General features: G+C 53.1%; 1 protein-coding gene across 5 annotated transcripts in view; it reads right to left on the bottom strand.

Moving 5' to 3' along the window:
* Positions 1–487: 487 nt before the first annotated feature.
* Positions 488–12,107, bottom strand: part of Hivep3 (HIVEP zinc finger 3) — a 411,053-nt gene continuing 399,433 nt past the window's right edge. For all 5 annotated transcript variants that reach the window (XM_040756759.1, XM_005083921.4, XM_040756760.1 and 2 more), the window contains 3 exons: positions 10,154–10,240; positions 5,826–6,745; positions 488–4,813 (listed from right to left, as the gene is read on the bottom strand). In XM_040756759.1, the coding sequence (XP_040612693.1) occupies positions 4,040–4,813; positions 5,826–6,745; positions 10,154–10,240 (1,781 nt within the window). In that variant the 3' untranslated portion in view covers positions 488–4,039. The remainder of the gene's footprint in view (positions 4,814–5,825; positions 6,746–10,153; positions 10,241–12,107) is intronic.

A 12,107-nucleotide genomic window follows, 5' to 3' on the forward strand; every position in this document is an offset into this window, starting at 1 on the left:
ATTGTTTAAAGCCAGGTGAAAATTTGATATGGTTACCCTAGGGATGAATTCAGGCTTCTTTCCCATGGTGGTGTATGGAGGATTTTATTGACAGGCCAGAAGTGAGGGAAATAATTGAAGTCCCAGGCTATGTGACGGTGACCTAGTCATTTCCCTTCTATGGGGCTGATTGCTGTATAATAAAACGAATGCTTAGGACATGCAGTGTTCCCCTAACCCTGATAATCTGTAGTCCTCAAGAAAAGCCAAGATAGGGCCACAAAGATGGCTCAGTGGTTAAAAGCACTTGCTGCTCTTCCAGAGGATCTGAGTTAGGTTCCCAGCACCCATACAAGACCGCGCATTTTAACTCCAGCTTCAGGGGCTCTAATACCCTCTTTCTGGCTTTTAGGGACACCCCTTTATGTGGCATACACTCACACAGATGCATAAATAAAAATACATTTTGAAAAAGAGTAAGAAAAGCCATGAGCCAGGCCAACAAGGCTCTGTTGGGAATTTTCAAATTTATTCCAACGTGCTATTTTTTTTAAAAAATATCTTCAGGCTGAACACTCAGCCCAAGCAGTAATAAAGGCAATTATTATACTTGTAAAAACGTCTCATTCACAGTACAGATGGGATTTACAAGGGTCACACACACCAATACTGAGCGATTCTTTCCTTTTGTACAACAGACACTGTGCTTTAGACCTGCGTGGATTTTTGTTTGAGTTTTTTTGTTGTTGTTGTTGTTATTGTTGTTTTTCTTTTGCACTGATGAATACCATACTGACAACTGCAAGACACAAGTGTAGAAACTGGAGTTTAAATAAAACCACAGGCAAAACTACCCCTCTCCGATGCGGTTGCTGTACATGTCTACAGTACGAGTTTTGGAATGTATTGCCATTGAAGAAAGTGGAAACTCTCTACAGACGATTTCACGCACAGAACGCATACACCTTTTCGAAAAACAAAGGCAAAGATTTATCTTACAGAGCGTGAGTATCTTACATTTGCCTACACGGTTCCCTTTCTTCTTGATCACCACATTCAGTAAAGTGATCAGCAGTGCCCAAGCGGTTTTCAAATGTCAAGCAGACAGGGACCACAACACAGAAGCAGATTTGGCGGCACTGACTTTGGGAACTTTCTTAGACAACACGGCAGAGCAGATCAGTCTCCCAGGACTTGACCTGGAAGAGTCAGCAGCAAGGACTAGAAGGAGACTTCAGCTCAGACATATTCCTTCTTCCTAGGCCACTGGGCCAGGCGAGAGCGAACAATGCCTAGAGGAAGCTGGGATCCAATGCTTTTAAGAGGTTTCCCCACTGAGCCAGGCAGACTTTGTGTCTGGATAATAGGCAGCTACCCCTGTCAGAACCCCTGGAGGGTGTTGGTGCCTGGGACCAGAGTGTCGGCTATGATTGGGGTTGGGAAGAGGCGGACCTGCCCTTGGTGAGGAAGGGGTTAGTACTCTGAATGATGTGAGGTCACCCAGTAAAGGGTTTCTAGGGGTCAGGCCTCAGTGACAGGTGGCTTGGAACCACCACCCATGGAGGACAGGATTTGACTTGAGATCTCCCCAGCAGTCACAGGTAAGGATCAGAGACAGTCTGTACCGAGGAGTGGCCATCTTGTTCTGCAGACCCCACATAGGTGTCCGAACTAGGCTGTCATCACTGACAATAGTGTCACAGGCAGACTGCAAAGTCAGAAGTGGCCGGTTGTGGGCAAGGAGCCCAGACTGTATTCCTGGAGTGAGAGGTTTTCCAGATGGAGAAGGTGTGTGCAGCCCGGGGCCATGGGCTTGGGGGTGGCGGAGAGAGTTTGAATGAGATTAGAGCTGTGCCTGGTAATGGCATCCATTGCAGCCCTCTGGGCATCTGTGTGGGGCTAGAGTCTATCGGTGTATTCTATCTCTGTCACCTAGAGACAAGTCTCCAATTCCTAGCTTTGCTATATCCCATTTCCCTGAGTTGGCTGGGACCAGTAACTGTGGGGACTCTCCATTCTGTGACCATACTGTATCTGCCACTAGACTGCCAGAGAAGAAGGATGTGTGTGTGTGTGTGTGTGTGAGAGAGAGAGAGAGAGAGAGAGAGAGAGAGAGAGAGAGAGAGAGAGAGAGAGAGAGAGAGAGAGAGAAAGAGAGAGAATGAGAGAATGAGAGAATGAGAGAATGAGAGAGAGGAGTCAGGAGAGTAATTCCCAGGAGATCTTGGGTATAGAATGAAGTGGAGAGCAGTGGCTATCTCAAGGTCAGAAGCTAGCCTGTAGTCTGTGGACAGGAGATCTTGCCTAGGAAGCCATCAAGCTTGATGTTCAGCTCCTCACCTCAGCCCTTAGTATCTCCAATCTGTGAGGCCTGTTTAGGGCTGAGGGGCAGATGGGAGGAAAGCTGTGACCTCTCTTCCCCCCAGAGTCCCAGCTGGACTTGACAGCTTCTCCCAGGTACACAGGAGGCCCTGACCTACGGACTCTTACTTTTTAAGTATTGGGTCAGACAAAGAGCACAAGCCAGGTGATTGGCCTGGGCACTGGGCTGTGGCTGCTGATTTGCCAGATGGAGAAGGGCGCAAACTGTAGGGAGTGAGAGGGTAGCTCAGCATGGTGCCCTCACAGCCTTGTCTGTTTTCTCAAATAACAGCCTCAGCATTCAGCTCTCCCTTGAGCCTTCACCCCGTGCCCCGCCTGATGTCCAGGCATAGGCCTGTGCTTCCAATACTGTGACAACAGTATCCAGCATAGCTGGAACATGCTTTGTGATTTGGGGACAAGGCTGTAGGAGGGGCCTCCTCACCACTGTCCCCTTTCTCTCTCTCTCCTTTGGAGAAGGCAAAGAGCATTTCTGTCTTTGAAACAGTAACCATAATATTTTTTTCTTTTTGCATTCAAAAAGTCAGGTTCTATATTTCAACCTGGGATTTTAATTTTTGGTCCTATTACTTTTATTTTTCCAAAGTAGGTTTTGCCTTGGGAACTGGAGAAAAATTCAAATGACTTGGGGCAATTCAGAAATATTCCAAGTCAAGAGAAGGGAATCTCAAGAGGTTGGAAAAAGTACCAAACACCATCTTTGGTTGCTATGTGTGTCTATGTGCTCATGTGTAATCCAGCCACGAGGGAAGAGCCTGCCACACTTCGTTTCTTGGGGACGGAGGGGAAACAGACTCCAAACCCCAGGCTCAGAACAGGCTTGGACTAGGAATATCTTTAGTCTTGCCATGGTCCCTTCATCCTCAGGTATTTCTAAACATAAAGGAGCCAGTCCATGGCCAGGCCCAGGAGGCAGAGACCTACAGGTGTGTAGGAGAAACCTGGACCCCTGTATTAGCTCCGGGAGAAGGTGGAGTATAGAGGGAGAAGATGAGTCCACTGTCCACACTGCGTCCCTTCCATTGTCCACACTGCGTCCCTGCATGCTATTACTCTGTACTGAGATGCTAGCAAAAAGCAGCTTTTTGTCCTGACTCTTAGAAAAACAAGAAAAGCTAATGTTCTTAGGGTTGGTTTCTGCCTGTATTGGTGTTTTTCTGCCTCGGAGTTCTGGTCATTGTGCAGAGTGCAGTGGCTACTAGCTGGGTATATACATGGAATCCTAGGCGTCTCTCTAGGAGTGCTTGCCTTGAATTTAATGATACTTCCCCCTCCCCTTTTCTTCTTTCCCTCGGTGCAATGTAACTTCTCATGGGCCTTGAGGTGGGACAGCTGCCAGTGTGGAGTGTGGCATTGGAGGTGAAGAGGCCCCTCCTACAGCCCTGTCCCCAAAGCACAAACTAGTCACAGCCTCAAGCTCCTCAGTGGTGTTTTGTTTTGTTTTTATGGATGTGTGTGATTTGTGTTGTTTCTTTTCAAGCAACAAAAGGTCTAGAAAAAGGCACAGGTAACTGCATATGTGGAACAATATAACAGATGGGTCTGAGCAGGAGCCGTGTGGACTGATGGACAGGTGGACAGATGGGAGAGGACGCCCATGGGAGCATGGTGACTCCAGGAAGTTGGCTGGGAATGTCTGTTGCTGAACCCTGGAAACCAGATGAAGCGGCTGGAGAGGCTAGGTGCTTGGGGGGCCACTGTCTTTGGGTAGGAATAGAGGTGTCCTGGGCTCCCCACTATGTAAGAGCTCAGGGGAGCCTTGACAGGTCCTGGGTTCCCCAGAGAGGTTCCTGCTCCGGGATGGGAAGTGCGTGGAGGCCTCTGCCAGGCAGTCCATGGAGCTGCTGCGGTCCATCGGTGGAAAGCTCGAGGCCCTGCGGTTGGCCAGTGTGTGTGGTGACTCCAAGAGGGCGCTCCAGGATGGTGCTACCTGGTGGCCCCGGGGCAGCTGTGGGGAACAGGGGCTGCGTGTGCCCATGGGTTCTGCAGGGGCTTCAGCCCTCTGAGGTTCCCAGTCAGGAGGTCTTCCTGGGCCTCTGCCCGTCCTTTCCTCCTCCAGCTCTGAAGAGAGTGTAAACTTGGAGACCTTGGCCACAGGAGACACCGATGCAGAAGGACTCGTTGTGGGACTCCAGCGGCTGCGCTCCTGGGCCTCTCGGGCTCTGGTGAGGTCACTGCCACCCCCTGAGAAGCCACTGACCCAGGCTGCACAGGCCCCTGGCAGCAGGGTGGGGTGGGCTCCTGGCCGGGCCTGTACCATCTGAATCCCACCGATTGGAATGAGGGGGCAGGGGGCGCGGCTCAGGTGCTGGGAGTGCAGAGGCAGGTGGCTGAAGAGGTTCTCCTCACTGCGGCTGGGGAGGTGGCCATGGAAGTCATGGGGGGCAGAGAATGGTCGGGGGAAGACAGGAACAGGGCCGGCTGAGCAGGATGGACTTGGAATCTCAGTTTTCTGTGGGGTCAGAAACAAGACAGGGGAAGGCAAAGGTTACATGCCTGGCAGGCGCAGAGCTGAGGTCTAGAGTCATTGAGGGCAGGCCCACCTGAGGTCAGAGTAGGGTGGGGAGTGGGGCTGGAATTGGGACTCCCATCACAGTGCTCAAGAGCTTCCTATGGGCAACTCAGAAGTACATGTTGGTCCCACAGCTGCAGGAGGGCTCCTGGGTATGGGGGCTCTGTGGTCACCCTGGTCTACTTTGGCTCTTTGGCCTCCTCCCTTCTTAAAATGGTCTTGACCTAACTTTACCCTTGCATATGAATTCCCACCCAAGGATCTCAATCTTCACCACAGGAATTTTAATGGGACCCCCGAATTAACAAGAAAGGCGTTTTGGTCAGTGCTCCCCCAGAAGGGATGCTGTGGGGTCATGACAACACAGTGATAGAAATGTCAAACGGGACAGTGCCAGCACTGGGTGGTGGCAGCCATGGTGGCAGGGTGTTGTGGTACAGACACTGCAAGGCATCAGGGCGGGGACAATGTAGAAGACAGATGTCACCAGCGATCGAGATGGGTAGCAGCGGCTTGGTGACACAGAAATGACAGAGGCAATGCTGCTCTTAGCCACTATGCTGCTGGCTTCCCAGGGGTGGAGGGGACTGAAGTCCTTGAAGGATGTGATGGGGATGGATGGTTTTACTAAAGTTCTGCCATCTGCTCCAAGGACACTAGTGGACAGGGAAGGGACAGCTGAAGAAACAAGTGCTTACACCCACATCCAAGGCTACACTGCTCACTAGGGCTAGAACCCAGAGCCCACGAGCTCCAGAGCCACGTTTGAGGTATCTGAGGGCGCGGGGAAGTGCAATATTAGCTGGCACGGGGAGGGGGGGGGGGGGGAGGGACCCAAGACATGTTTGCGATGTGACCAGACCAGGAATGCCAGGCTGGCTCTGGATGTGACATGCAGAGGGTATGAGCGGGCAGCTCCCGCCCCCCCAGGAAGGCCATGTTGGGGACTCACCCATGCAGAGCTGCACATTTCAGGGCTTCTGCTGAGAAGTGTGTGAGGTAGAGGCACGGGCTGGAGGAGAGCCTGTGGAACCGGCCCCAAGCCCAGGCTACACTTGCCCACTGAGGGGCTGCAGGGCCCAGCCAGGGGCCGCTTCCCTGGCAGCTCTGACTGTGGGAGTGAATCAGCCTGACCCAGAGACCATCTTCTGGTGGGTGAATATCTGGGGGTGCCAGTGTCTGTGGCACTCTTGAGTTCATGGGGCAGAGGTGCCCAAGGGGGCACCTCTCTTCCTATGGGGTGGGGAGTGAGAGGAGACAGCTCCAGTCCTGGAGACCCACAAAGATGAGGGCCTCTGTCCCTTCCTGGGTCCATCTGGGGGCCAGGTGTGCTTGTGACTGAGGCCTGAGCTTCTCGGGCCGGTGAACATCGCTGGGGAGACAAGTCGTTTTTGCTGAGTGCATGTTTGCGAGTGAGTGAGGGGCGGCTGCCTGGTTCTTTGCTTGGGGACCATGACCTCCTAGGGGGCATAGCCTTGGAACTTAGAGCCGAGCTCATGTCCGTCTCCACTGGGGCCAGTCCCACCTGGGGAAGGCCTGGGGTACCCCGCCTAGGTGTGCAGCAACTGCTGGCTGCCAAGTGTGTGGCTTCTGAGATGGAGCTGCCTTGTGGGGCCTCGTCAGAGGTGGTATCTGGAGGCTGACGGCCCTGAATGGGTGAGGAGTCCTCCTGTAGTGTGGTTGGCAGGCAGAGCGGAGCTGCCTCTGAGGATAGCCTGGACAGCTCATCCTGGCTCTCTTCCTCCTCCTCCTCCTCATCTTCATCCAGGTCTGAGTCGGAGTCAGAGTCCTCCAGGTCTGAGAACTGGTGCTCCTCCACGGCCTCGGTGCCCTCTTGCCCCTCTGAGTCCTGGAACAGGTCATCACTGGTTCCTGGGGGGGGGGGAGAACCGGGAGACTCAAGGTTACAGCTGCTTCAGGTTAATCCCTTTTCACTACCTGCCAAGTAGGCATAATGCCACATGGCGGACAACCAGGTGACATAGAAGATAGAAGAAAACTCTGTAAATAATAGCGTGCAATGACCTCACGCCTCAATGTGAAGGTTCAGTTCTGGAGGCTTTATGTGATTTTGTGTAGTTCATCAAAGAGCCCTGGGATCACCGAGGAGGTGCTTCTATTCTTACCTTCATGTTGTGGATAAGGAAACTGAGGTAAGGAGGATTAAGTAACCTGCCCAAGTAAGGTAGCAGCAGGGCTGAAACTTCACCGTGGCAAACAAGACCATCTGCCTTCTTGTTTCTCAGTGTGGGTTCCACAATGCCGTGCCTCAGTCTCCCCTTTTGTCATACGAATATGGGCCTGGTGCATATAGCAAGGGCCCAAATAATTATAGTCCCCTATGACCTCATTAATGATGGCATCTATCATTCTGGGATAGGACAGGCTGGCTGGACTACAAGACAGTCACAGTCAGTTAAAATGCAAACCAGATGCCAACATGACCAAGCTGGCCTACACAACAGCTTCTGGCAGATGGCAGAGTTTGGCCTCTGTGGGTATCTGGGCTAGGCTGACCTCAGTCTGCAGGGCAGGACTCACCCCTGCCATTTCTGCCCCGTGGAGCACTATGAATGCTAGCTTCCGGGTCTGGCTTCTTATGGGGTCACGGTTTCCTTCAGTTGGGTTGAAGCTGTGCCACCAGGAACAATCCAGACTGAGACATTTCTGAAATGGGCAGCCCTCTGCACTCTGGGAGATTACCCGGAGAGTTTGGGTTCTGCTGGCCCATCACTAGACTGCTGTGGTAGGACCAATATGGCTGGTGACAGGTGGACTAATGTGTTCAGTGGGTGCACTAGTCCTATTAATCACAGACACCAACACTGCATCTTCTCCTGTTTAGGAAAGGTAGACCTGGAACCCTGGGGTGCTGGCTTTGCCTCTCCACCATGCCCACGGAAAGGCAGCATTAGTGTGCTAATACCTCAGTGGTCGGGTACCTGCTCTTATTAGGACAGATCAGGAGCTTCCAGACAAAGGGAGGCCCAGGAGGCCCCGGGTGACTGGAAGCAAGAGGATGAGGGGATGGGAGGAGACGCAGCAGATAGGGGTGGGGACAAAGCCTTGTATAGGCTCCAGGCCCTCGTTTCCTGGCCTAGGACTTTGGCAGGAGCCCCTGGCTGCAGCCTTCAGATTTTCCTCAGGCCTGCCCCTCACCCATGCGGGAGCCCCAAGTACCGAGAAGGGCAGAGCCCGACAATCACCCCGCTGTCTCCTGGCTGGGTCAGAGCTAGCGTTCTGTCCTCGTGTTATCACACTGCAGTTGGAAATGGCTGTATGCTTCAAGAAGCAGATGTGGCCTGGGTTTGAACCCTTGCCCCACCATCTTCTTGCTGGGTGATGATGGCTAGTTCATAGGCAGGTGGCGGGGCACCGTTAGCACTGGCAGATGAAGGCTGAAGCAGGGTCCTGGCTGGGGGTGGAGTCAGGGCCAGCATCTCCTGACCCCCCAAAGCCTTCCTAGACGAAGGAGGAAGCAGAGGCCCTAAGGGTAGGCTGCTCTTTTCCGAGTCGTGCACGGATGATGGAAGCCCTCTCCAGGGCACACTACTTCAGGCACTCCACATCCAGGTTCCTGCAGGTATCTAAGTGCCTCCCCTACCTGTTCAGCACCGCCCCCTTCCCTTCCTGATTCTCCACATGGGGCTTTTCTTTTCTTTTCTTTTCTTTTTTTTTTTTTTTTTGCCACTGTTGGAATCAAGGCCCCTGGAAGGCACTGAACTGAGCCTACGGCTGGGTGCAGTTTCTAAGACTGACCACACGGTGGCAGTAACTTACAACCTTCTCCTCACCAGCACTGGAGCTGCCGGCAGCCTAAGAGCTTTCCCAGCTTCTTCGGCTACCATGCTTTGTGTGTTTGGGAGGCACCAGTTTCTAATGCCTGTGCCTGGGTCTACCTTGGCACAGGAAGTAACAAGTTCATCCTTTTACAAAACTTGGAGTCATCCTGGGTCCCTTTCCTCTCACCTTCTCTTCCCTCTGCAATGTAGCAGCAAGATCTATGGGCTCAGCCTCGGATTGCATCTGGAATTAGCCCACTTCTCAGTGCTCACTCAGCCTGTGCTAACGTGCCTGACCTGGGTCACATCCCTGCACCCTGCTGGAGTTCCCTGCACACAGCCAGGGGTGGTCAGAGGGCACCTGCATGGCCCCCATCTCATTCAAGGACAGAGGGCAGGTGGTAGCTAAGTGGGCTCCGTGACTTTGTCGGCCCCAGCGCTGGGCTTTCCTTTCCCTTTTCTTGAAATGGGGGCAAATCAAGCATCTACTGCGTGCTGCAGGGACCTTGTCGAGACACCGTCTGTAGCCTGATGTTCACTCTGACAAGCTTGGGGCCATGCATTAGAGTTTGTGAAGAGTTTACTGTTCTGAACACTGATTTAGCCAATGTTAAAGGAAACTTGATTTAAATACTGTTATCCTGCTCTCCCCCACAACAACAACAACAGACAAAACCAAAAGCATGGCTCTCCTTTCTTCCTTTCCCTTTCCTCCCTCTCCTCCTGTCACACTGATCCTGATTTCAGAGAATCTGAAGATAAGGTTTGTTACTTCTGGTCTCCTGCCTGATCTCCCTCCTTACTGCTAACCCCTGTCCTATCTGCTATGTTTGCCTCTGGTATTGGAGGATGGTAGCCAGGTTGTAGAGACGGGGCAGGAGTGGGAAGGGATGGACCTATGGGACCTAGCTTTACCTTTCTCAGGGACACTCCCAGCTCCACGGGCCCATGTGTTAAGCCCAGGGCAGATGAGGCATGGAGGTGGGTATGTGGTTTCTAGCTAAGTGTCTGTCTGCAGAGCCATCCAGATTCTGCTAAGACAACTCGGGGCACGCGCTTAGAATGTGCCTGACACACTGGGCACTCAGTGCTGCCTGTAGTTACTCATGAGCTCACATTCAGTAAGCATTGCCTGAGCTCCCACAGGTACTGGGATTCTCCTGGAACACTGGCTTCTACTGAACTGCACAGTAGCTTGCCATGTGCACCGGGGAGCATTTTACGAATTTAACATTTGCTGCCCAGTTGTTCAGCAAACTAGAGGGGAGGGCAGGGAAGGGAGGGAGGGCAGGGAAGGGAGGGAGGGGGAGGACAGGGAAGGGATGGAGGGCAGGGAAGGGAGGAAGGGGGGAGGGCAGGGAAGGGAGGTAGGACAGGGAAGGGAGGGAGGGGAGAGGGAGGGGGAGGAGGTAGGGAGGGGTGAGGGAGGGGGAGGGAGGGGGAGGGGGAGGGGAGGAGGGAGGGGGAGGGGGGCCAGGGAAAGAGGTTTGCACTGCACCTTCTTCGGCTTCCAGCTCCTCCAGCACCCCCGTCTCTTGGCACTTTTTGCTGTGGGCTTTCGACTTCATGTGCTTAGTCAGATTCCCTGGAAAGAAACGAGGACAGACTCAGGCCTGCTGGCAGGAAGAGGGCAGAGAAGGCTGAGCATATGGAGGTGACACACAGCTGCAGGCCACAGCTCCTCAGACCACTGTCAGGGGCTGGGCAGGGGCCAGGCACCCTCTGCCCCAGTGTCCAGGCCAGACTACGGAGTTAGAACTCCTGCCGAAGGTGAAACACAGAGGCTGGAGTGGAGAGGACATGCAGCTGGGCGGGGACAGAGGGGACAGTGACAGCCTGAGACGCCAGTTAAAACACAACAAAGGGAAAATGAAAAGACTGCATTTTCTTCTGCTGCTCTGTCTTGAGTTTGGGCCCAGGTACTAGTGGCACACTCAGAGAATGTGCAATCTAATCTTGTCTGTCTGTCTAATGTGCACTGGCGTTTTGCCTGTATATACTCTGTGAGAGGGTGTCAAATCCCCGAGAACTAGAGTTACGGACAGTTATGAGCTGCCATGTGGGTAATGAGAATTGAACTCAGGACCTCTGGAAGAGCTGGCAGGGCTCTTAACTGTTGAGCCATCGTTCCAGCCCTGATAATTTGCCATCATAAATGCTGGAATGACATGGGCTCTTATGACTCACTTAGTACATGGGGACTGAGAAATCCTGGCTGAGTGTACTTCTAGGCCACCCATAAGGCCAAACCTTGGGGTCTAGGCAGAGGAACCAGGGTGTGGTCATTTGTAGTAATAGTGAGATACACAGGCAAGGGACCCAGGGCACAGTGAAGACAGCATGCTCTGGGGACAGGTTGGCTAAGGCTCTGTGAAGCCCTAAGGTGCTGCCTCAAGTTGTAGGTCTGGCCCCACAGGTTGAGGAGTCAGGGCTGCAGCTCCTGGGACCAGGGCCACAGCAACAGTGTTAGGTTCCCCGCTGTGCACACACATCATAGGCTGCAGGGTGATGAGCTTTGTGGACAGCAGGTGCTGGGAGGAGAAGCCAAGCTCCCTGACTTGTCCCCAGAGAACACAGACAATGCATGAAGTTCCTTTGGGTTGTGTGCCCTGCTTCCACGTGACTGATCACATGACACGTCAGCAGCCCTGAGTCAGGCACAGTGTCTCACAGTTTGAATGAATGGATGGATGGAGAGGGGTGGAACAGAGAGGTGATGTCTCTAGAAAGGGATGCACAGAGGGACTGGGGGTGGATGGATGGATGGATGGATAGATGGATGGATGGATGGATGGATGGGTGGATGGATGGATGGATGGATGGGTGGATGGATGGATGGATGGATGGGTGGGTGGATAGCTGACCAGAGGGATATGGAGAGAAGAACAGGAGCATGGTGATTGATGGATGGGACACTGGACGAGCAGACAGATGATAGACAGATGGGGTACATGACTGTTAGGAAGAAACATAAATGGAAGAATGGGTGGAAGTCGGTCCGTAAAAAGATGGGAGGATGGACAGCCACATGAAAAGAGGAATGAATGTCCACACACGGAAATGTGTGGGAGGCCAGACAGTAGGATAGAAGGAGAAAGGGCAGCTGGATGGGCGGGCAGACCAATGGAGATGGGCAGACAAGACAATCTGTGGGAGGTGACAGGAACAGGGACACTGTTAGAGGAGTCGACAGGAGGGGGCTAACAGGAGAGACGGACAGACAGATAAACATGGGGAGAACTCATAGCTGAATCTGAGGGTCATCATCATTCAGAAGTTTCAGGTTTTGCTGAGGCTGCTGGGGAAGCATAAGTGAGATCCCCTAGGTTGGGTGAATGTGGGTGGCCAGGACTAGAGAGAAGCCAGCTCCTCGCCCACGTATCACTCCTGGGTCTACCCCGCCCACCTTGGGCCTTTCTCTTGCATCCAGACAGAGACCACAATTCAGTCTC

The sequence above is a fragment of the Mesocricetus auratus genome, unplaced genomic scaffold (genome assembly GCF_017639785.1).
Source record: "Mesocricetus auratus isolate SY011 unplaced genomic scaffold, BCM_Maur_2.0 Super-Scaffold_100014, whole genome shotgun sequence".
NCBI lineage: Eukaryota > Metazoa > Chordata > Mammalia > Rodentia > Cricetidae > Mesocricetus > Mesocricetus auratus.